The sequence below is a fragment of the Dendrobates tinctorius genome, unplaced genomic scaffold, assembly GCF_039654945.1.
Source record: "Dendrobates tinctorius isolate UK_male_01 unplaced genomic scaffold, ASM3965494v1 ptg000366l, whole genome shotgun sequence".
In the NCBI taxonomy this organism is placed as follows: domain Eukaryota; kingdom Metazoa; phylum Chordata; class Amphibia; order Anura; family Dendrobatidae; genus Dendrobates; species Dendrobates tinctorius.
The window spans coordinates 2,187,109-2,210,203 of NW_027362032.1; the positions used below are offsets into that span (position 1 = coordinate 2,187,109).

At 43.8% G+C, this 23,095-nt stretch overlaps 1 protein-coding gene across 1 annotated transcript; it reads left to right on the forward strand.

Annotated features, from left to right (window-relative positions):
• The first annotated feature begins 1,419 nt into the window (after positions 1–1,419).
• LOC141075637 (uncharacterized) lies at positions 1,420–20,488 on the forward strand. The gene is made up of 8 exons (XM_073562743.1): positions 1,420–1,450; positions 13,287–13,375; positions 13,475–13,624; positions 13,754–13,933; positions 14,017–14,140; positions 14,224–14,321; positions 14,520–14,610; positions 19,096–20,488. Exons 1-8 carry the CDS (start codon positions 1,420–1,422, stop codon positions 20,277–20,279), a joined length of 1,947 nt encoding a protein of 648 aa, XP_073418844.1. The 3' UTR covers positions 20,280–20,488.
• Positions 20,489–23,095: the final 2,607 nt, after the last annotated feature.

Below are 23,095 nucleotides of genomic sequence, written 5' to 3' on the forward strand. Positions count from 1 at the left end.
TTTACTATTTAACACTTGTGTCCTTTTCACAAAGGTGGTGCACCTAGACTTGGGAGTCACCACGTGTGTTCTCACTCAAAGCTCTGGCCCTAGTGGGGGTCCCCGGGTTTTCCCGCTAGGTTGCAAGTCTCTTCCTGATGCAGTCTATTAAAGCCCATTGAGCCTCCCACGCACCAACCGTCCCCCTCCCAACCTGTACTCCTAATCCCAGCTGACCATTGTCGATAACTGGAAGTGATGGCCCTGCTTACTTGCACCGTTCCTCTTCAATCCCAGCCGTGACTCTCCTGTCGCATTCTCCACACGGCTCTCCTCGGCTTGACCATCGGCGGAAGTCTCTCAGGCTCAAGGCGAAGAGGACTGGGCTTCAGCTCTTGACAGGCATAGTCGAGCCTCAGAATTGACCAGCGCAGGGCGCAGCTTCTGTATCTGACCAGTGTAAGCCATTCTTGGGGATATCTTCTGGGGAATCCAGACCTTGCCATGTGGTGAACAACACCTGGGTGGCGTAGACTCCCCCTGAGGTCTGCAACGCTGGTCTCAGCGGTGTTTCTGGAGCATGTCTGCCCCACTCTCTTCCCTGGTGCCAAATCTCCTCATGTATGGGTGCGCAGAGCTTTTATAGCAGAGAAGTTTTTCCTGTGGGTCACCTGATCCAGTCCAGCATATGAGGTCACTCCACTTGCAAACCTTCTAGCATACTTTGGTTCCACTTGATTTCAGATGACCAGCAGATGGCAGCCTGTTCTCATCAATGGCACCTCCTGCAAGAGTCTCCAGATATGTTGTGGCTTCTTGTTACATTCCTCCCCCTTTTTGCTTGCCAGTCCTCGGGTGAGTGTAAGGCTGTGTTCACATGTAGCGTTTTTTTTGCCTTTTTGTGGTGATTTTAAAAGCGCGATTTTGACGCTAAAACGCAAAAAAGAGCATCCCATGCAATCCTATGGCATTCCACACATGCTGTGCTAATGCTGTGGTTTTTTCCGCGGTGGAATTGCATCGTGGAAAAATATGCAGCATGCTCATTCTTTGTTCGGAATCGCGGGAAAATCCTCACACATAGGAATGCATTGTTCTGCATGTGGCTGTGCCCACCATGCGAAAAGTAAGCAGAACATTTGCGGATGGTACCCATGGTCTGGAGGAGAGGAGATTCTCCTCCAGGCACTGGATACCATGTCCCTGTAAAAAATAGAATTAAAATAAAAAGATCGTCACATGCTCACCTTCTGCTGTCCCTCGCAGCTTCAGCAGGCCTCAGTGATGCTCCCGGCAGGTCCCGTTCCCAGTAATGCATTGCGCCAATGACCTTTGACGTCGCGGTCTTACGATTCCGTAGCGGTCTTGCGAGACAGCGATATCATCAAAGGTCATTGGCGCAATGCATCACTGGGAACGGGACCTGCCGGGAGCATCGCGATGACCGGGACGCTTCGCGGGACATCGGAAGGTGAGAAAAACACGATTGATTTTTTTTAAATTATTTTAAACATTAGATCTTTCTACTACTGATGCCGCATAGGCAGCCTCAATAGTAAAAAGTTGGTCACAGTAGTCAAACACTATGTTTGAAGAGTGTGACCAACCTGTCAATCAGTTTTCCAAGCGATGCTACAGATCGCTTGGAAAACGCAAACATTTTGCAAGCTAATTACGCTTGCTAATCGCTAGTTTTTCTGTGGGAAATAGGCGGGAATTAAAATGCGGTTTTCTCGCATATTTCCAGTGGAATGGAATTCCCGCGGAAATTTCTGTGGCAATTCCGAAACGTGTGTACATAGCCTAATTCTTTCGAGTTCGGAGTTTCCCCACAGGTAGGCCGAGTTCGGCCAACAGTTGAACTCCTTGGTATTCTGATGTATGTGAGACCAGACGGGGAATTCCGTCATTGGCCAGATCAGTCCACCTGAACTCTTCCTGTAGAGGTGCGTCTGGGGTACCTGGAGACTCAGCCGCTGGAGGTGGCAAACTGACTCCAAGTTAGTTTTCTCTCCCACTCGAGAGCAGCAATGACATCTCTAGTGAACTCATTGGCCATGCAAGTCATTCTTTCTCTTCCTCTAAGACTCCGCTTTGCGTGACCTCAGTCACTTCTGTTGGGAGCCATGCCTCGTTATTGTCTTCTGTTTCAGAAGAGCAGGGTCGCAGCTTATTCCTGTGCAACACCTGAGGTGCTACGACATCATCTCCTTCAGGAAAAATCTTGTAGACTGAGTTATTCGGGTGAGTCTTCCTCACCACTCGGTAGGGTAGCGCCTCCCAACGATGATCCAACTTGTTCCCAGGTCGTTTGGCCTCCACCAATACACAGTCCCCTGGCTGAAGTTGTCCTCCTGACACTGGGGATCGATTTGAATATTCAACTTCCCAAAACTTCTGGTCAACCAGGTTCTGGATTTGTCATTTCCTTAGAATATAGTTCAGCCATCACTCGCCCCTGGAAGCAGGTCCCTTGGTTGGAATGAATTCGCTTCTGGCATCCATATATGCAATGAAGTTCTGACAGATGGCTATGGCTCTAACTTCGGCTGTCTGATCCAGGGTGGGAGTCACCACTATGAACTAGATGAAGTGATCAGTCCTCACCAATCAATACCCGTAGCCATTGTATGAAGTTCCAATCATCAGATAGTCGATCATCAGGACCTCTAAAGGTGCAGAGGTTCAGATTGCCTGAATATTAGCCCTCTGTTCCGGGGTTTGTTCAGCTTACAACAGTGACATATTTGTCAAACTCCTTCGACCTTCTGCCGCAGTTGAGGCCATAGACCAGTTGTTGCAGGGCCCTAAAGGGTCTTCTCTACACTGAAGTGGGCACCCCTCTCATGAGCATCTTTAGCCAGCTGTACTATCAGCGCTTCTGGAGGCCACTACTTGCCAGGTAACATCAAATTCTCAAGGGAGTTGAATCTTTCCACACAGCAGGCCATCTTTCAGGCAGAGCCTTTCCCACTGGCCCAAGATCTGCAGGGTACTTGAGGCTGAAGCAGCGCTAGCTTCCTGATCAGGCCTTTGCACCAGAGCGACCCACTTCTTCAGCCTTGTCAGCTCCGAATCGGACTATCCTTTAGTCCCTTGAACGGACAAGAATTTGAATGGGTCTGGGCTCTGCTCTAGACTCCTGAGTGGTTACTACAGTCGCAGCAAACTGCCTAAAATCCAGGATGTGCCTCAAGCTCTTCATCTATGTCTGTCTTCAGTCCGGCTTGGGTGATTCGGGACAAGTGGTCTGCTTGAGTATTCTGGGACTGCTAGGACATCTTGTACTGGTATTTAGACATCCTAGCGGCCGAACGCTGTTCTAGCGCTCCCAGCTTCTCATTTTCTAGGTGGGCCAGTGGGTTGTTGTCCATCCACACGTGTATTTCTAACCACAACAAATACTGTATTTATACTGTGAATTTCTCAGTCATGGTCCATACCAGCGCCAGCATCTTCAGTTTGAACGAATTGTAATTGTCCGGATTCTTATTTGTCTCTGTTACCTTCTGGCATACATAATCACCTGCTCTCTTCCTTATTGTAACTCTGCCAATAGTGCCCCCAGTCCTTATAGACTTCCATCGGTGTACAGCATGAAGAGCTGTGAGAAGTTAATGCCTGAAATGATTCCTCTTGTCATGGTCCCCATTGAATGGATTGACATTTGGCTCCCCCAGCCATGCCCCGCAACAATTCATTGAGTGGTACCGCAATCTTGGCGAAGTCCCTTATGAACCTGCAGTAGTAGCCGGCCAGCACTAGGAATGCTCACAGTTCTCTCAGGTCGGTAGGCGTGGGCCAATTTGCTAAGCTACTCCAGCCGGTGAAGATGCTCTTCAAACGTGGCAGAATAAATGATTGTCATCCAGACAGATCAATGTGGCTTCAAATTTCCTGCCGAGCATTTTTCCATAAACCGCTGAAAGGTTCCTAGTACATTCGTCAGTCCGAAAGGCATCAGGTTGTACTCGAACAGGCCCATAGGGAGGACAAATGCTGTTTTCTGGCAGTTCTTCTCAGCCACCAGGACTTGCCAGTAGCCACTGGCTAAATAAAGTGAGGAAAAATATTTGGCTTTTCCTAACACAGATAGGGACTCCTCAATTCTGGGCAAGGGTTAGAAGTACAATCTTTCAGCCTCCAGTAGTCCATGCAGAGGCTCATGCAGGCTACCATTCTTTTTCCGAACGAACACAATGGGGGGCCGCGGAGGGACTCTGACTCTCACAGATCACACCATTGCACAGCATGTGGGCCAACAGTTCTTTCTCCTCCTGGTACATCTGAGGTGGGACCTGCCGATACCTCTCTTGAATGGGAGCAGTGGTAATTGTAGGGATCGCATGAGGAATAGCATGGATGCACCCTAAGGCATCTTGATGCTGTGCCAACACATCTCAATATCTCTGTAATAACTGTTCAGCCTGCACAACTTATCTAACTCTGTGAGGCTGGCCTCCATCTGTTCCAAGGGGTTAAGTCCAGCCAGTGGTTCGCTTCGGTTTTCCTGACTATCATGCGACACCGCAAAGGTCCATGGGTCTCTTCCCACAGGTGTCAGACCTATAGCTTCAGCTCTGGGGAGATCTTCCAGCATTATACAGACTTGGGCCACTTCTTATCAGGGCACCAACTGTAGAATAGCTCCTCTTAAATTTTTACAGCGCACAGGTACTCGTCACTGTTGCACGTTGGCCAGGGTGCAGGCAACCAATAATCCAGAGATCGCTTCTTCTCCCTCTATAGGCTCCCTCTATAGGCTCAATATGGATGTCCACATCCTCTAAGGATACATGGGCCTGTAATAGCATAGTGAGTACAGTCTGTCCCACTGATAGTGTCACTGTGGATTCTGTTGGTATCAGTACTTCGCCGAGATACTAGGAGGCAGCAGAAAAATATTCAGATCTTTCCTGTATCAAAATGGGAGGCAACAGGTAACTTCTGAATTTTGCTGACTCGCACTAGTTGCTGGAACACCTTCTTTCTTGCCAGGTCATGTGTGGCACGGGTCCAATTGTTTATCTGGGCCCTCAGCTAAGAATTGCCCACTTCTTTTAGCACATTCATGCCCAGGGTAATAGTGGGTCCTCCGCCTCCGGACCCCTTTGTCAACACTATTCCTTCTCAGCCCAGATCCTTCCCGCACACCCGGACAGACATCCACACTACTCCTGCTCCTGGGATAGGCAGTTGATTAGATGCCACCATTCGGATGCCGTGTTCTTTTCTGGAGCAAGCAACTTCGAGAAATATGCCTCCGTGTCCATCAAACAGTGAATGCGTTGCCCATTGAATTCAGCCCAGACAATGGGTCTCTCAGAGACAATATCCTCAGAATTCTTTTCTCCCTCTGAGTCTCGAAACCCCACAATATTCTCCACAACCGTGGGTTGCATTAGTTTAATGGACACCCCATCTCCTCCTTTCTTGATTCGGACAGTGTCTTGAAATGTGTCCCCTTCCACCACAGGTTCAACACTCGCGCTTGCGTTCCGCCGATGGGCTACGTACGCGACATGATGTGTTCTGAAAGGAGCGACTTTCCCGCTCTGACCTCCCCTCACGTGAGGTCTGGTTATCAGCTAGAGGATTGGCGGCAAGGGTCCCCTTGTTGCTGCACAGCTCACCTCGAATGTCCCAAATCTCTTAACATATCTCCCGTACCCAGTCGGACTCAGTACGTGTTGACTCAGACATGACCCCTTCATGACTCCAGACCACGAGGGTGAGAACTGGAGCCTTTCTCTCCAAGACTCTAACTTTGGCCCCGACCTCAATAAAGCCCAGACCGGAATTCAGGCATGGGTGCTCCTTTAAGATCTTTGTACTGACCCAGGTCGGGTTTTGCTTTCTTCTTTTCCTCTTCATGGCGGGGATAACTATTTCTGCCTCTCTTTGGTTTGGGGGTGGCTATTTTGTGGTGTTCTTGCAGGAAGCTCGTGTCAGTGATAGCTTTGATCCTTGGCTTGAGCAGCCTTCCAGTTATACCCCAGTGTTCTTATTACCTCTGCCTTCCCTTACTTGTGCCTGACTGTTCTCTATACCAGACTTAGTGTTATTCTGGGGTGTATTCCCCTCTGTGTATGACTCAGCTTGAACTCTGACATCGCTCTCTGTCTCACATCTCTGGTACTTCTGCTTCCATCTAGTTTAGACCCTCAGCTTGTATTTGACCATGAGTTCTGTTTTCCCCTTTAAACACCACCCTTACTGACCTTTACTGACTTGGCTCGTTTTGACCACTCTCTATCGCCACCTGGTGGCGCTGTGCAGCTGCACTGTGCTGCAGGTGCGACCTCTCTTCTCTCACCAACACCCCCTAGTGGAGTCTGTACATACATGCAGAGCAGCTGCATTACAGTCTGCTTCAGAGAGGGATCCTTCAGTCCAGCAACAAGTTGGTCCCGCATCACTTCGTCCAAGGGACCCAGCCTTCAGTTCCCATCTTGGGTATTTTTGGTGATATGGACCGTCAGTGCATAGCATGAAGTAACATACTAAGCTATGGTCTCACTTTTCCCTTGGACCCGCTAGAAAAAAGGCATGCTGAGGTGCCTTAGCTCCGTGGCGTCACCATGCATATCCTCCAAGATTTTTATCACCTCTTCCACAGTGTCACGATCCCTAAGGCCTGTTTCACGCATCAGTTTTTCCAGATCAGTCAAAATCCGCCAAAAAGTGAAAATGGCGGATCCGCTAAAAATGTGTCAAAACTGATGCAAGCGGATGGTACGGATCCGTTTTTTGACGGATCCACTAGACTGATTTTTGTACGGATCCGTACCATCCGCTGGCATCCGTTGGATCCGTTTTCTGATGGATCCGTTTTTCCACACCTCCAAAATGGGATGCTCCCAGATATGATTGGCTCTTGGAAAATGCTCCCAAATGTGATTGGCTCCTGGAAACTAGGGAGAAATATATCTATGGTGTTGTAATACAATATCTTTGAAAGGTTTTAGAGCTAGTGGCAGCGATGGAAGGAGTTATTGCGAATATTAACAGCTTCTGTGTGGAATTTGATTTTCACTGCAATCGGTTGGCAATTATTGCTCTCCAGAGGGAGAAAAGAAGACTGCGAATCCTGCATCTCCAACGCAAAAGAGACGCAGAGCGGAGCGTTTGATGGTGACCCTTCGGTAAGTGATCTATTTTTTACATGTTTTCAGATTCTGCAGGCTTTTATTGTTATGTTATGGCTTGTAGTTTGTATTAATTTTACTTTTTTCCCTTTTTTTACCAGATTCCTGGCAACTGGAGAATCCTTCACCTCCCTCCATTACCAGTTCCGCCTTGGGATTTCACCAATATCTGGAATTACCCAACAGACCTGCCGGGCTTTGTGGGATTGTCTACACCAGGAGTACATCCCAGAGCCAACACAGGAGAGGTGGCTGGAGATTGCGGACAGCTTTCAAGAAATCTGCCAGTTTCCAATTTGCGTTGGTGCCGTGGATGGGAAGCATATCAGGATTGTGAAACCCATTGGATCTGGATCAGAATTTTTCAACTACAAGAAATTCTTCTCCATTGTACTGATGGCCATTGCAGACTCCAAATGCAAATTTATTGCTGTGGACATTGGTGCGTATGGTCGATCAAATGATTCTCAGGTGATCATTCATTGTGCAACACCCAAGTAGTGATCTCCGAGGCAGAGGTGATACGCATCCTGAAGGGACTTAAGGTCAAAAAGGCACCTGGCCCTGATGGTGTATCTCCAATGTGTCTGAAAGTATGTGCTACCCAGCTTGCCCCTATACTGACAAATATATACAATATGTCACTGAAAGAGTGCGTTGTACCTCAGTGTTGGAAAAATTCCACAATTATCCCTGTCCCCAAGAAAGTGGGATCCTCTGAGTTGAACGACTATAGACCAGTAGCACTCACATCTGTAGCTATGAAAGTCTTCGAAAGAATTATGATGTCCCACCTGATAAAATTCACGCAGAAGCCATGGGACCCGCTTCAGTTTGCCTATAAGGAGAATCGTTCAGCAAACGACACTGTCAATCTGGCACTGAAGTACATTTTGGATCATACAGATGAACGGCACTCATATGTCCGGATTCTTTTCATGGACTTTAGCTCAGCGTTCAATACCATTGATCCGAATTTACTTCATAAGAAAATGGTAGCTCTTGGAGTCCCTCTTAACTTATGCTTGTGAATTTATAACTTCCTGACAGCCAGGATACAGAGTGTAAAAGTTGGACCATTCACTTCGGACACCTTGGTCACAAACATCGGGGCACCTCAGGGGTGTGTTTTGTCCCCGTTACTGTTTTCTCTCTATACGAATGATTGCATCTCTTCAGCAGACTCGGTAAAAGTCTTGAAATTTTCCGATGATATGACACTGATTGGTCTCATCAGGGGAAATGCTGAAGACTTGTATCGGAGTGAGGTGGAAAGAATATGTGACTGGTGTAAAGCCAATAATCTTGTACTCAACACTAAAAAAACTGCTGAGATGGTTGTGGATTTTAGGAAAGATCAACATGAGATACTTCCAATCTACATCCATGACGAAGTGGTTCTTAGGGTCACAGAGACCAAATTCCTTGGTGTTATCATCTCTCATGATCTTAAATGGGGGAAAAACGTGGATGCTGTTATAAGAAAAGCACAACAGAGGATGTTCTTCCTGCGTCAGCTGAAAAGATATGGTTTGTCTAAGAATCTGCTGATCTTATTCTTTAATGCTGTCATCAGATCTGTGATTTGTTCCTCTCTGATAGTCTGGTATGGGGGAGCCACTGCGCATGACAAACTCCGCTTACAAAGGACTTTCAGAACAGCAGAGAGAATTATAGGTTCCCCCCTGCCTAAAATCCAGGATTTTTATCATAAGAGTATTCGATCCCACGCATTGAAAATTTCATCCGATCCCTCTCACCCGGGACACTCCTCATTCCAACTACTCCCTTCAGGAGGTCGCTTCAGAGTCCCCAAATGCAGCACCAACCGCCATATGAACAGCTTCTATCCACTCTCTGTTCAACAATTAAATCGTCATGTGTAGACTATATACTGTATCTGTCTTGTTAGATGTTACTTGTTGTATCTGTTGTTATATATTATGTTGCCTCTTTGCCACAAAGAATTCCTTGTATATATGTAATATGTACTTGGCGATAATAAATTTGATTTGATTGATTTGATTTGATTCAAGATGTCCGCAATGGGCCGTCGTTTGTATGGAGACAATTTTGATTTCCCACCTCCAAGACCACTCCCTGGAACAACAGGCCCACCAATGCCATTTGTGTGTGTTGGTGATGACGCATTTCAACTCTCCAAACATCTTCTCAAGCCATATGGTAGTCGTGGATTGACACACCGCAAAAAAATATTTCACTATCGATTGACAAGAGTGCGCAGAGTGGTGGAGTGCGCTTTTGGGATTTTAACTGCAAAATGGAGAGTGCTGTTTACGGCCATAAAAATTAAAACTGAGACTGTGGATGAGGTGGTGAAGGCGTGTGTCATCCTGCACAAATTTGTACATTCAAAGGAACCTGTTTCCATGGAAGAAAATGTTTGCCAAACCACCTTGTGGGATTATCAGCAGACAAGTGTTCGGAGTACTGGCTCAGTGGCAAGAATGAGGGACACATTTGTGGATTATTTTCTGTCACCAGAAGGAAGAGTCGACTGGCAAGATGACAAGGTATAATTTTTTTTTTTTTTTTACCAAGGTTCCTTTGAAAAACTTTAGCAATTTTTCCTCTTTTAGTTTTGATACCTTTACACCAATTGAGGGTAATAACAGTGTTGTGTTTTTTTACCTTTATACCACCTGTGTACTTTACCAAGTGTTGTGTTTTTTGTACCTTTACCAGGGCTGTGGAGTCGGTAAGCCACAGTTGCGACTCCGACTCAGACTCCTGGATTTTATCAGGCTCCGACTCCGACTCCGGCTCCGACTCCGACTCCTTCATAAATGGCCAATTCATAACAACAAATTTACTGTTGTAAAATATTAAACATCGTGCTTATTCAGTTTCTCACCATCATATAAGTAATCAGACCACTTAGAGCAAAAACTACATTTATTAGAATACAATTAGAATATAGCAAATAACTTTTATAAACTTTTCTAAACTGTAAGTAAATATGCAATAAACACTTTTATGCAGTTAATAAGAAGAAATCTATAAATTTGTCCTCAGAAAAAGTATTGCCTCTGTCAGATCCTCCTTCATGGATGCCCTCAAATCTGATCTAATTATTTTGAGAGCAGAGAACAACCTCTCTACACTAACTTGTGTTGGTGGCAAAGCAGTAACCACTCGGGCAACATCTCTGACAATGTCAGGATACAGAGGAATCGCTTGTTGCACTGTTATTTTTGATGAACGGTCAAATTTCTCAATTTCTTTTAGTGCACATGAAAAATTCTGCTGAAATGTACTGGCTGTGTTCCTTGATGGGGATGACTCTTCTTCTATGCAGGAACGCTTTGCACGGTCCTTGTGATCCAAATATTTTTCGAAATTAAATTCTTCATCAGTTGATGATGAGGGTGAAGATGTGGCAGGACGACCAAATTCTTCTTGTTCCTCCTGACTGTTCTGCAACCCTTTCATCCTTACTGCTATTTCAAACAGAGCTTCTTTTCCTTTGCTTAGCTGTTGATCATCTAGAAGAATCCGATGCATTGGGTCTACATAAACAGCTGCCAAAAGAATGTTATTTTGTAATAGTAGCTCCTCTCTCCGTTTCATTGATGTAGCAATGCCACTTGCAATTAACCCTCCTCTTTGGGGCAGGCGAAACATCAGGTTCTTCCACTCCATTAAGAAAATACCTGGAGTTAAGTCCTCTGCTTGTAATTTTTTAGTCACTGTAAATGGGTGCTGTAGCAATTTTTCCAGCTCAGTCACCTGATTCCACTGACTTTCATTTAGCGTCAGTTGAGGGTTAGCCATGTCTACAAGAAAGGTTTTCAGTTCAACCAAGCGCTGAATCATTAAGTAAGTACTGCCCCATCGTGTGGCTTGATCAATAATTGCCCCTTTTCCAGCACGTCTCTTCAAAATTGAGTCAACTTTAGGGGTTCTGGCAACAGTATCCAATTTTCTCACCTTGCCAATCAGTGCAGCAGCATGTCCTTCTTGCAGACTGTCTCTTATAGCCATCTGTAGAGTATGCACAACACAGCGCATGAGATGAATGAAAGAACGTATTGACACAGTTTCAACAAGATCATCTAAACTATCATGTTGCTGTTCATCTGAAGCAACTTCAGTTTGCTCCTCAGTTACAATACTGTGTTCCTCTATTTCAAACATTTCTGTGTCTGTGGACCCAGAATGTTCTTCTAGCTGCTGGTCACCATCATTACACTCATTCAATAGCTTAATAGTACTTATCATATTTGAAGCATTGTCAGTTACGACAGAAAGAACTTGCTCTTTTTTAAGCTCATAGTCTTGCAGAACCTTTTCCACCAAGACCTGGAGAAACTCACTGGTGTGATGAGCTTTGGTGTCTTTTACTGCCAATGTCTTGGTAACTATTTCATTTTTGTCACAAACAAATCGGACATTGATGGCAAAATAGTTCACTCTGTGACATGTGCAGGCATCCATTTTAAGAAACAGAAAGCGTCCCTTGAGAGTTTTTTTAAGTTCTTCCTTTTGTTTAAAAGCTTCTTCGATTACTAATTTTCTAATAGTCTCTCTCTCCAGAGAAACACCAAGCTTGCGGGCCATTTCCCCATTCAGACAAATAAAAGCTGGTCGTGAAAATAATGAAATAGGCACACTATCCTTTACAACAAGCTCTATGATCTGTTTTTTAAATGTATCTACTGTCATTGTCACAGTAACTTTGTCACTGACAAAATATCTTGCAACTGATGGCTGTAAAGTTCTCTGCTCCTTTGTTTGGCTGGAAGAGCTGGGCACTGGTGCATTGGTTTGGATGCAGTCTTTCTCATCCACTGCTTTCAGTACTTCTGGATGAAAGCGCTGTAAATGTCTTTTTAGATTAGAAGCTCTGGTAGGAGCATTTTTAGCTTTGCCTGAATATGCACTCATCTTGGCTTCACAGCATTTGTTTTCGTCTGGATCATTTGTCATACACTGACAGACATAATGTTTTCTATCTTGAGTGATGGTGAAATGTTCAAATACAGCTGATTTAATGTGATGCTTCTTTGACATTCTCAGGTTTTTAATTCTGCATTCACAATCCAAATGACAATTGTTTTTCCTAAAAACAATTGTACAAAATTATTGCCAGGTCGTACAACTGATATAGTGGTCAGTAATACTGTTATTATTCCTCATGTACTCACAGTTAACTGATGCAAAGTTTGTTGAAAGGATAATACTTCTTACAGTCTTCCTCTTCTGAGTAGCAGGCAGCTGTGAGATGCTTGGAAGACGCACACCTAGTATGATCTAGTCTAGAGGAGGAGCTTTACTACTAAGAATTTGCAACACATTTTCACTTTCAGTTTCATACATTGTAAGTAGGGGGGTTGGGGCAGCATGAGGTTAACCAAGTATAAGATTAGATAAGGGCAGTGGAGAACAGTGACACACAAGAAGTAAGAAATGTCTCTATCTCCAGCAGAACTGCTTATCACTGTTGTTCATAGTTTGATAGAACATATATATTTGAGTAACATTTATAAAATTCATATGAAAGTTCAATTATGAAATATTAATACATTTTTTTTAAAGCTGGAGTCGGTACATTTCTACCGACTCCGACTCCAACCAAAACTAACTCCGACTCCACGACTCCGACTCCACAGCCCTGGTGTCTTCTGCTTTTTTGCTTTTGTTTATTTTTTATTTTTACAAGAATTGTTGGCGCCAATTTTCTTTAGAAACATTTTAATATCGACTTTTTCTGGAGTTTTTCTTGTAATATAGGAAAGCCTAAGGCCAGAAATAAACCCCATAAATCACTGTACATGGAGACTTTGGGATCAGATCATTTCTGTCCGTTGTGATTGTGGAAACTAAAAATCTTTTCTAAAAGCCTCAAACTGTGTGTGACTCAGAGCTGAGATCTAACGTGATAGAAGATTCCAGTGCGGGGAAGACAGGAAACCTTCATATAGACGGCCGGTGGGGATGGAGTCAGTGACCGACTCTGGCCAAATCTGTCTCTAGAGCCGCAGTAGGAGATGAAGATGTCGTTCTCATCATGAAGGAGTTATTTCTCCTGTCGCGTGTAATGAATATCTCCTGCAGTATTGCTAATGCCGATTCCAGTGTCGGTAATGAGACGAGAATTAGCGTTATGGAAGATGAGTCTATGAGGAACGTGTTCAGCTGCCGACTCCGAGGAGGAAACTGCTTGTTGTCTGTGGCCTAAATATATAGGTTTTATTAGTAGATGTCAGGGGAGAAAACTAAACCCTGTAAGATAATAAATCTCATATGTTTCCCTTATTATCTCCAGTAATTGTATTATTACACAGGATTCTTATGATGTTACATCGGATCATCTTCTCATTCAGGTCTCTACAATATCGGATCCTCTCAGTGAAGATCTTCTACAGAAGAGAATTTTCCTGATTTACCCATCAAGGATGGATATGGACAGAGACAAGATGGCGGAGAGGATATTACACCTCACCCTAGAGATCCTCTTCCGTCTCACTGGAGAGGTGAGAGATTCTGATGACGTCACATTCCATCATTCTTATCTATGGGAATAACAGATGGACAGAACTGGAGAGGTGAGGACTCTGGAAATGTCTGTAGTGAGATTTATTAATGTGTCTCTCCATAACCAGGATTACACAGTGGTAAAGAAGACCTCTAGTGATCGCTGTCAGGACCCTATGTCTCAGGGATGTGGAAGACCCCTGAGCCCGATCACGGGGCCTCCACCTCACCCCCTGATCCATGAGGACATCAATGACCAGAAGATCCTAGAAGTCACCTACAAGATGATTGAGCTGCTGACTGGAGAGGTGACACTGCTGGGAATGCTGGGACATTATACAGTAACACTATGAAGGGATCGGGGGGATGACTGTATCATTGTATGTGTCAGGTTCCTATAAGGTGTCAGGATGTCGCTGTCTATTTCTCCATGGAGGAGTGGGAGTATTTAGAAGGACACAGAGATCTGTACAAGGACGTCATAATGGAGGTTCCCCAGCCCCTCACATCTCCAGGTAATAGACAGGACTAAATACACACGGCCTATAATTATCTGTATGTAGAGAATGAATTCAGTCCCTGTATGTGTTTCCTCCAGATCTATCCACTAAGAGGACAACACCAGAGAGATGTCCCCGTCCTCTTCTTCCACAGGACTGTAAGCAAGAAGATCCCAGTGCTCCTCAGGATCATCAGGTAGATGGAGAGAAGGTGTCAGGAGATCTCCCCTGTGATGTGTAGACGGCTGTGAAGGTCTTGTGCTCAGTCTTGTTTTATCCACCAGTATTATATGTTTTGTACTTGTGTAATGAGAGCGGTGGAGATGGCAGGATTAGAGCTGATCATAGATGGGACTTCTCCATCTGTCGGTGACTTTTACAATATTTGTTTCAGGGTGAAGATCTGACCCATATTAATACTACAGAGACATATGTGAGAGATGATGAGCGGTGTAAAGAGGAGATTCCCACATATGACTACCCAGGTGAGTAGTAACCACTGAAAGCAGAGAAGTCACAGATTCCTCTCAGTCACCGGCTGTGGCTGCTTTATCGGTGGTGTAGTCCGGCCGTATTACCATGATCACCATTTTGCCTCTAGACCAAAACATTCTCCTCCACCCTAAACTGTTCAAATAACTTTGGGCAGTGAAATCCCTTTTCTATAGAACTTACAACCAATTACATTGTTTTTGATCCTAAGGAATTCAGATTACTGCACAATCTCTCCTGAAATGGGGAGCAATATTATTTTCTCTGATCTTCTGCTCAGGATCCATAGTAGCTCCAATGATCCACCATAAATGAGGGCAACTCTGGTTTACTGTTGTGTAATCTGTATTTGTAGTTTTCAGTTAATGAGATTCTCGTGCTCTGGGGCGGGGCTGTGGGCGGGGCTTTATGTGGTGCTCTGATTACATATTCCTCTGTATTGGCTCATGACAGGTCGCTGATCCCTCACTGACCTGCCCCCATTATTACATAATGCATATAATAGCATTGATATTATTGGTGATAATGCCTATAATATTGTGGCTATTGGGAGGCTTAGAAAAAAATTACATCCATTAAAATGTCACCGGTGATGGCGGCGCCTGCACAGTAGCCTCTATATCAACTATATCAATTTTTTTTGTTAGGAAGTTATAAGGGTTAAAAGTTGATCAGCAATTTCTCATTTTCACAACACCATTTTATTTTTACTGACCACATCACATTTGAAGTCACTTTGAGGGGTCTATATGATAGAAAATACCCAAAAGTGACACCATTCTAAAAACTGCACCCCTCCAGGTGCTCAAAACCACATTCAAGAAGTTTATTAACCCTTCAGGTGCTTCACAGGAATGAATGGAAGTGGAAGGAAAAAATAATCATTTACTTTTCTTTCACAAAAATTTTCCTTTACACCTAATTTTTTTTTTTACTTTCGCAGGGGTAACAGGAGAAAATGGACGATACATTTTGTTTTGCAAATTCTCATTTTTTGTAATGTAAAATATGCTGGAATAATTAGCGATTGCCATGTCGCATTTGCAGAGCCCCTGATGTGCCTAAACAGTGGAAACTCCCAACAAGTGACCCCAATTTGGAAACTAGACCCCTTAGAGATCTTATCCAGATGTGTATTGAGCATTTTGAACCCACAGGTGCTTCACAGAAGTTCATAATGTAGAGCCGTGGAAATAAAAAGGGAAACCACTGTTTGGGCGCATGGCAGAGCTTGGAAAGGAAGGAGCGCCGTATTGGAGAGCAGATTTTGCTGGAATTGTTTGTGGGTGACATGTCACATTGTCAGAGCCCCTGAGGCGCCAGAACAGCATAAGCCCCCAAAAGTGACTGCATTTTACCAAATACTTCCCTGAATGAATTCTAGTGGTGCAGTGAGCATACTGACACCACAGCTGTTCCATAGAAAATTATACCATTGGGCAGTGAAGAAAAAATTATTACTGTATTTTTTGGACCATAAGATGCACCCCAAATTTTCAAAAGGAAAATAGGGGGAAAAAAGTGCCAAATGGGGGTCCGTCTTCCAGTCCGAATTCAGCTTACCAGGGATCAGCACAGGTGCAAGAGTGGTCACATAGGTTGTTCGGTGGTCCAGGCTGGTGCGTTGGCTCCGGAAAATCCCATCCCAGGCTGGTGCGGCAGCGGTGCTTTGTGCTGGGGCGGCAGCAGCACTCTATGCTGGAGCAGCGGCACTCAATGCTGTGCGGAGGGCTCCGCCGCCATTTTGTCAAAGTTGGAGGCCCCTGCAGCTCCACTGCTGCGATGCGGTGGCCTCTTGGAGAATGGTAGCTGGGGGAGGTGCATGCTCAGATTCAGATCTCGGGACGAGATCTGAATCTGAGCATGAGTCGCCCACAGCGGCCATTTTTATGGAGACCACCACATCGCAGCAATGGAGCTGCAGGGCCCTCTGGGCTTTGACAAAATGCCGGCGGAGCCCTCCATGCAGCACAGAGCACCACTGCAGCATTTGTAAGTATATTCCTACTATAAGGCGCACCCCCATTTCTCCCAAAAAATATTTGGGAAAAAGTGCGTCTGATAGTCCGAATAATATGGTACATTTTTACGACTAAAATGTTGTTTTAACCCCAGATATTACATTGGAAAATAGGTAGATAGGTAAATGGTCACTACACCCATAGATGAATTCGCAGAGGGGTGTCATTTCCAAAATGGGGTCACTTCAGGGGGAATTCTGCTGTTATGGCACTTTGGAGAGCCGCTAAGTGCCAGAACAACAGAATCCCCCCTGAAGTGACCCCATTTTGGAAATGACACCCCTCTGGGAATTCATCTATGGATATAGTGACCATTTTCACTACATGGATGATTTCCAGAAACACGTAGTAGAAGTTTCAGAGCAAAAATTGCAAAAATTTCATTGTAGTGCCCAATATATTGTGCCCAGCTTGTGTCTCTGGAGACCTCCCCCCACCTACCCCCGGAAATTAAGTCAGCTCTACTCAAATGTGTCTGTCACTGAATAATCCAAATGCTTGAATGTCAAAACAGTTGAAAAACGTGGTTCTGTGTGGAAGATTGTAAAGCAGTCATGGAGGCATAAGGCTGGCAATGATGGGCACAGGTTTTGGAGTAGTGGATCCCTGTTGGTCTGCAGTGGCCCTTGTGGCATCTGTGTGGATCGAGCGCAGGATAAAAATATCTTTTTTATCCTTATACTTAAGGGCAAGCAGCTCTCCATTGCGTAAAGCCCATGACGGCCCCTTTCAGAACTTTTTGTTGACCAGTGATTGTGGAAACCCCTGACGGTTTTTGCGAATGGTCCCACAAGCCCCTATGTTATGTTCAACCAGACTTTTAAATAAAGGTATGCTGGTGTAGTAGTTGTCAACATACAGATTGTAGCCTTCTTGTAAAAATGAAGTTATCAGCTCCCAAACGATTTTTCCAGATGTCCCCAGATAAGTAGGGCCTCCTGGTGGGTTTAGTTGTCTATCTTTCCCCTCATAAATGTGAAGAGCTGATGTGTATCCGGTTGAACTCTCGCACATTTTATAGAGCTTTATTCTGAATCTTGCCCTCTTAGAAGGAATAAATTGCTTGAGGTGCAGTCACAAGGGACTCATCAATGGAAATGTTTTCTGTTGGGGTGTAGAGCTTTAAGAACTTTTCTGTCAAGTCTTCGATGATGGGTCTGATTTTGAATAGTCTGTCATGTTCTGGGACATTTCTGGGCAGGCATTGACTATTGTCATTAAAATGCCAAAATCTCATGAGCATCTCATAACGGGTCCTAGGAAGAATGGCAGAAAACATAGTGGTGGCTTAAACAGGGCAGTTTGACCAATAGGACCGAATGCTCATTTTTTTAACAAGCCCCATAGCGAATGTAAGTCTTAAAAATGTTTTCACTTCTAGGACATTTGTTGGTGTCCATAAATTTGGCCTAGCATAATAAGATCGTGGATTCTGGCTGATGAATTGGGACCCATATAAATTTGTTTGTAGGACAACATGCTCTAGCAAGATATCTGTCAGAAACAAATTTAAAAAATTAATTGGTCCAAAATGTTCCACCTCCACATTTATACCAGGAATGGCTTTAAAATTAGGGATGAATGGAGTAGCCGAATCCGAAGCCTCCCATCTGGGAAATGCTACATCAAGAGGCAAAGCCCCTTGGACATTGGTGTGCGCCAATTCACGAGCACTAGGGACAGCGCTAGTACTGGGCATTGTTCCCTGAGTTGGAGACATTTCTCCAGAAGCGCTATTTGTCCTTCTTGTTGTACTGGTCCTTGTGTGTGAGGATGGACCAGAATCACTGCTCATTTCTGAGCTATCACTGTCGCTGCTACTAAAGCCCTCGAAATCCTCATCTCCATCTGACACTGCACTTTCTTCGCTGTCAGAACATAAAAGTGCATAAGCCTCCTCTGCGCTATAATACTGACCGGCCATTTTATTTGTTTTTTTTTTTTTTTACAGAAATAGAAAACTCTGACGTGACCAAATTATTGGGGAGACAATTGAGAAAAGCCTAATTCTTTAGCCTAATCACAAGTTTAGAATAAACCCTAACCATTACTTTAGCCTAACAGTAACCCTAACTTTAGCATAACTAACCCTAACTTTAGCCCAAACACTCACCCTAACTATAGCATTAACTCTAACCTGCCTTATCTGTTTTTCCATTGACAGATGATGGACCTGAGTGGGGACTTATTTTTTGTGAGATGAGAATTGGTATTATTTTCGCCTACATAACATTGATTGGTTTCTTTTTATTCAATATTTGGGAGGCAGAATGAGCAAACAGTTGACCACACACTACTGGCTCATCCAACAAGGTTTTCTATTAGACTGTGAACTGTCATTGTCTTGGTAAATAAAGTTTTTTACATAGCTTGCCATTTTTAAGGACACTTTAAGTAGAAATGTTCAAAAATAGAAAACTCAAGGATATTTTATTAATTTTTTTTTTATCTTAGCAGATGACTGTACCAGGAGATCAGAGGGACTGCTGACATCTTCAATTTTTAAATCTGATGATCTTGAGATCCTACAAGATACAACCGAAGTGATTGCTATTATTCCAGATATATCATCATCCATTCACAGCAAAGATCTGTTATCTGATCCTATGAAACAGGTCCCATCTTCTGTTTCATTACTGACTCCTAAGGAAAATCAAAGTCACAAAAGAGGCATTAAAAAACAAACTGCTCTTAAAGCAAAGAAGTCATTTTCCTGTTCAGAATGTGGGAAATGTTTTAACCATAAAGGGAATCTTGTTAAACACCAAAGAACTCACACAGGGGAGAAGCCTTTTTCATGTTCAGAATGTGGGAAATGTTTTAACCAGAAAAGGGGTCTTGTTATTCACCAGAGATCTCACACAGGGGAGAAGCCTTTTTCATGTTCTGAATGTGGGAAATGTTTTATCGATAAATCACAATTGGTTAGGCACCGAAAAATTCACACAGGGGAGAAGCCTTTTTCCTGTTCAGAATGTGGAAAATGTTTTAGCCGCAAAGCGATTCTTGTTAGACATCAGAGCAGTCACACGGGGTTGAAGCCTTTTTCCTGTTCAGAATGTGGGAAATGTTTTAACTGGAAATCAAATTTGGTTAATCACAATAGAACTCACACAGGTGAGAAGCTTTTTTCCTGTTCAGAATGTGGGAAATGCTTTAGCCAGAAATCAGATTTGGTTAAGCACCAGAGAACTCACACAGGGGAGAAGCCGTTTTCCTGTTCAGAATGTGGGAAATGTTTTAGCCAGAAAAGGGATCTTGATGAACACCAAAGAACCCACACAGGAGAGAAGCCTTATTTCTGTTCAGAATGTGGGAAATGTTTTAACCGGAAATCACAATTGGTTTATCACCATAGAAGTCACACAGGGGAGAAGCCTTTTTCATGTTCAGAATGTGGGAAATGTTTTAACCGGAAATCACAGTTGGTTTATCACCATATTAGTCACACAGGGGAGAAGCCTTTTTCATGTTCAGAATGTGGGAAATGTTTTTACCGGAAATCAGATTTGGTTAATCACCATAGAAATCACACAGGTGAGAAGCCTTTTTCATGTTCAGAATGTGGGAAATGTTTTAGCAAGAAATCAGATTGTGTTAAGCATCAGAGAACTCACACAGAGAGGCCTTTTTCATGTTAATGTGGGAAATATTTTAACCAGAAAGTGCTTCTTGATCGCCATCAGAGCAGTCACAGAGAGGAGAAGCCTTTTTCATTTTCTTAATGTGGGAAATATTTTACTTGGAAATCACCTGTTAATAAACATCAGAGATGTCACATAGGGGAGAAGACTTTTTATGTTCATAGTCTTGGAATAGTTTTAACCAAAATTGAATCTTCTTAAATGGGTTGTCTCTTGTCATTCCTCATGTTTGCTGACAAAGGATAAAACTAAACTTGATTAATTCCAAATGTAAAACTTTACCCATAATTCACCCCCTGAAGGTTAGTCAATAGGTGACTAATAGAAAAAACATGTACCCCACATCTCAGTATATAGGGTGAGGTGATGTATATATACTCACTCTCCAAGCCTCTCATTTCTACGGGTTTCATCGTCCTCAATAAAAAGATGACTTATCAGGAGACTATTTAATATTGACCTATATTCAAGGGAGACTAGACAAAAAAAAAACTAAAATCATGTTATCCGAAACAGTCAGAAAACTAGCCACATATTGGCAGATCCCAGACCTCAGACTATATACTGTGTAAGTTTATAAGCCCCTCCAGTGTCAGGAATAGATAGTATGTGACAATACAGTATAATTCTTGTGTTTTCTCCTATAGGGACTGCCCTAGTTTGGTAATGTAACAGCTGTTAATTAGTAGTGCAGACAAATTGTCCAGACTAAACTCAGTCTTCAGACGGCCCAATATGTACCACTCAGGGAAAACTTACCTGCTCCAAGGATCATTTGCAGCTTCTAACTAATGGCCATGCTGCGGTCTGTCAGGGAATGAGTGCAATATCGGTATAAAGACTAGGGTTATGTGCAGTCATAATGTCTGGGAGATCTGTGCCATTATTTAGTATGAATATGGAAATTATCTCTGAAAGTTGTGTTCTCTGAGGGGTTTATACGGTATTTTCATATACTATCTATTCCTGGGACTGGAGTGGCTAAGGCTAGTTTCACATTTGCGCCTTTTTGCTCAGCGTTTCGGGCGCACTTGAAACGCAATGAAAAAATGCTTGCAAACGCATGTAAACGCAGCGATTTTTTTTTTTTCGACGCATCAGTGTGCGCATGACGACAAAAATGCAGCGTTTGTATGCGATTTCATGCGTTTTTGCATGCGTTTGCATTTTTTATGCAGATGCGTTGTCTAGATGTCCCATTTCACAGGGGGAAAATCCTGGAAAAATTCTTGAAACATACTCCACCAATGGGACACATGACCTGGGAATTTTTTATATAGACACTGTTTACAGCTAAATTCTTCAGATTTGCTTGCTTTTTCCTTTGTGAACATGGATCTGCGTTGGAAGAGTTTTCACTTTAACTTGGATTTGGACATCACGCTGGCTCAGGCTTTTGCATTTGCTTGCCAGCAACAAAGGGAGAGAGAGAGACACAGCGAAGACGGCAGCGGCGGCGTTTGTGGATACATCCGAGTATTGAACTCCGGGAGAGCCGTGGAGCGCACCACACCCTCTACAGCGAACTCCAGCGAAACCCAGAGAAATTTACTGACTATACCCGGATGTCCCAAGAAAGCTTCATGAATTTGCTTGATCGTGTTCAAGAAGCCATTCGGAGACAGGACACACAGCTCCGTCGTACGATTCTTCCTGAGGAACGGCTCCTGGTAACATTACGGTACGTAATATTTACAAACCAATGCCTGCATAATTGTTTTTGTTCTGCCATGTATTAAACAAAAGCCTGCTGAATTATTGTTATGCCAGGTACTAATGCTTTTTTATGTTATTGTTTTAAAAAGCCTAGACCTAAACTGTGTTCCAAATTATTATGCAAAAAGAGTTTAGGAGTGATAAGGTTAGAATTTTTTTGTTTGTCAATTAAACTCATTGATGGCGATGTGTGTCAGGGCTCTTTATATCACTGAAAGCAATTGCAGATGCCTGTGGAAATTAGTTTGGCAGGTGTGTCCAAATAAAGGAAAGGCTACTTAAGAAGGCTGTTCCACATTATTAAGCAAGCCTACATTTTTTGCCAAAATGGGAAAGAAAAAGGATGTGTCGGCTGCTGAGAAGCAACAAATTGTGGAGTATTTAGGTCAAGGCATGACTACAATCAACATTGCCAAGACACTTCATCGTGATCATCTCACAATCAAGAAGTATGTAGCTTATTCCCAGCACACACGTGTGCCTGCTGATAAGGAAAAATTGAGGACTCTTTCCAACAGGCAATTGCGTCAGGTTTAAAGAGCAGCTGCAAAAATGCCTTGTCATAGCAGCAGACAAGTTTTTGAAGCTGCTGGTGCCTCCAACATCCCTTGAACAACAAGATGCAGGGTCCTTCAGAGGTTTGCAGCTGTGCGTAAGCCATCCTGTCGACCACCTCTATCCACTGCACACAAGCAGAAACGGCTCTAGTGGGCCAAACGATACATGAAGACTGACTTCCAAACTGTTTTGTTCACCGATGAGTGCTGTGCAACGCTCGATGTTCCAGATGGATGGAGTGGAGGATAGCTGGTTGATGGACACCCCATGAAAACACGGCTAAGGCGCCAACAAGGAGGAGGTGGAGTAATGTTTTGGGCTGGAATCATGGGGAGAGAGATTGTCGGCCCCTTTAGGATCCCTGAAGGGGTAAAGATGAACTCCATAATCTATGTGGAGTTTCTAAAGCAGCACTTCCTGCCATGGTTCAAGAGGAAGAACCGAGCTTTCGGCAGCAAGATCATTTTCATGCATGATAATGCACCGTCTCATGCTGCAAATAACACATCTGCATCTCTGGCTGCTATGGGCATAAAAGA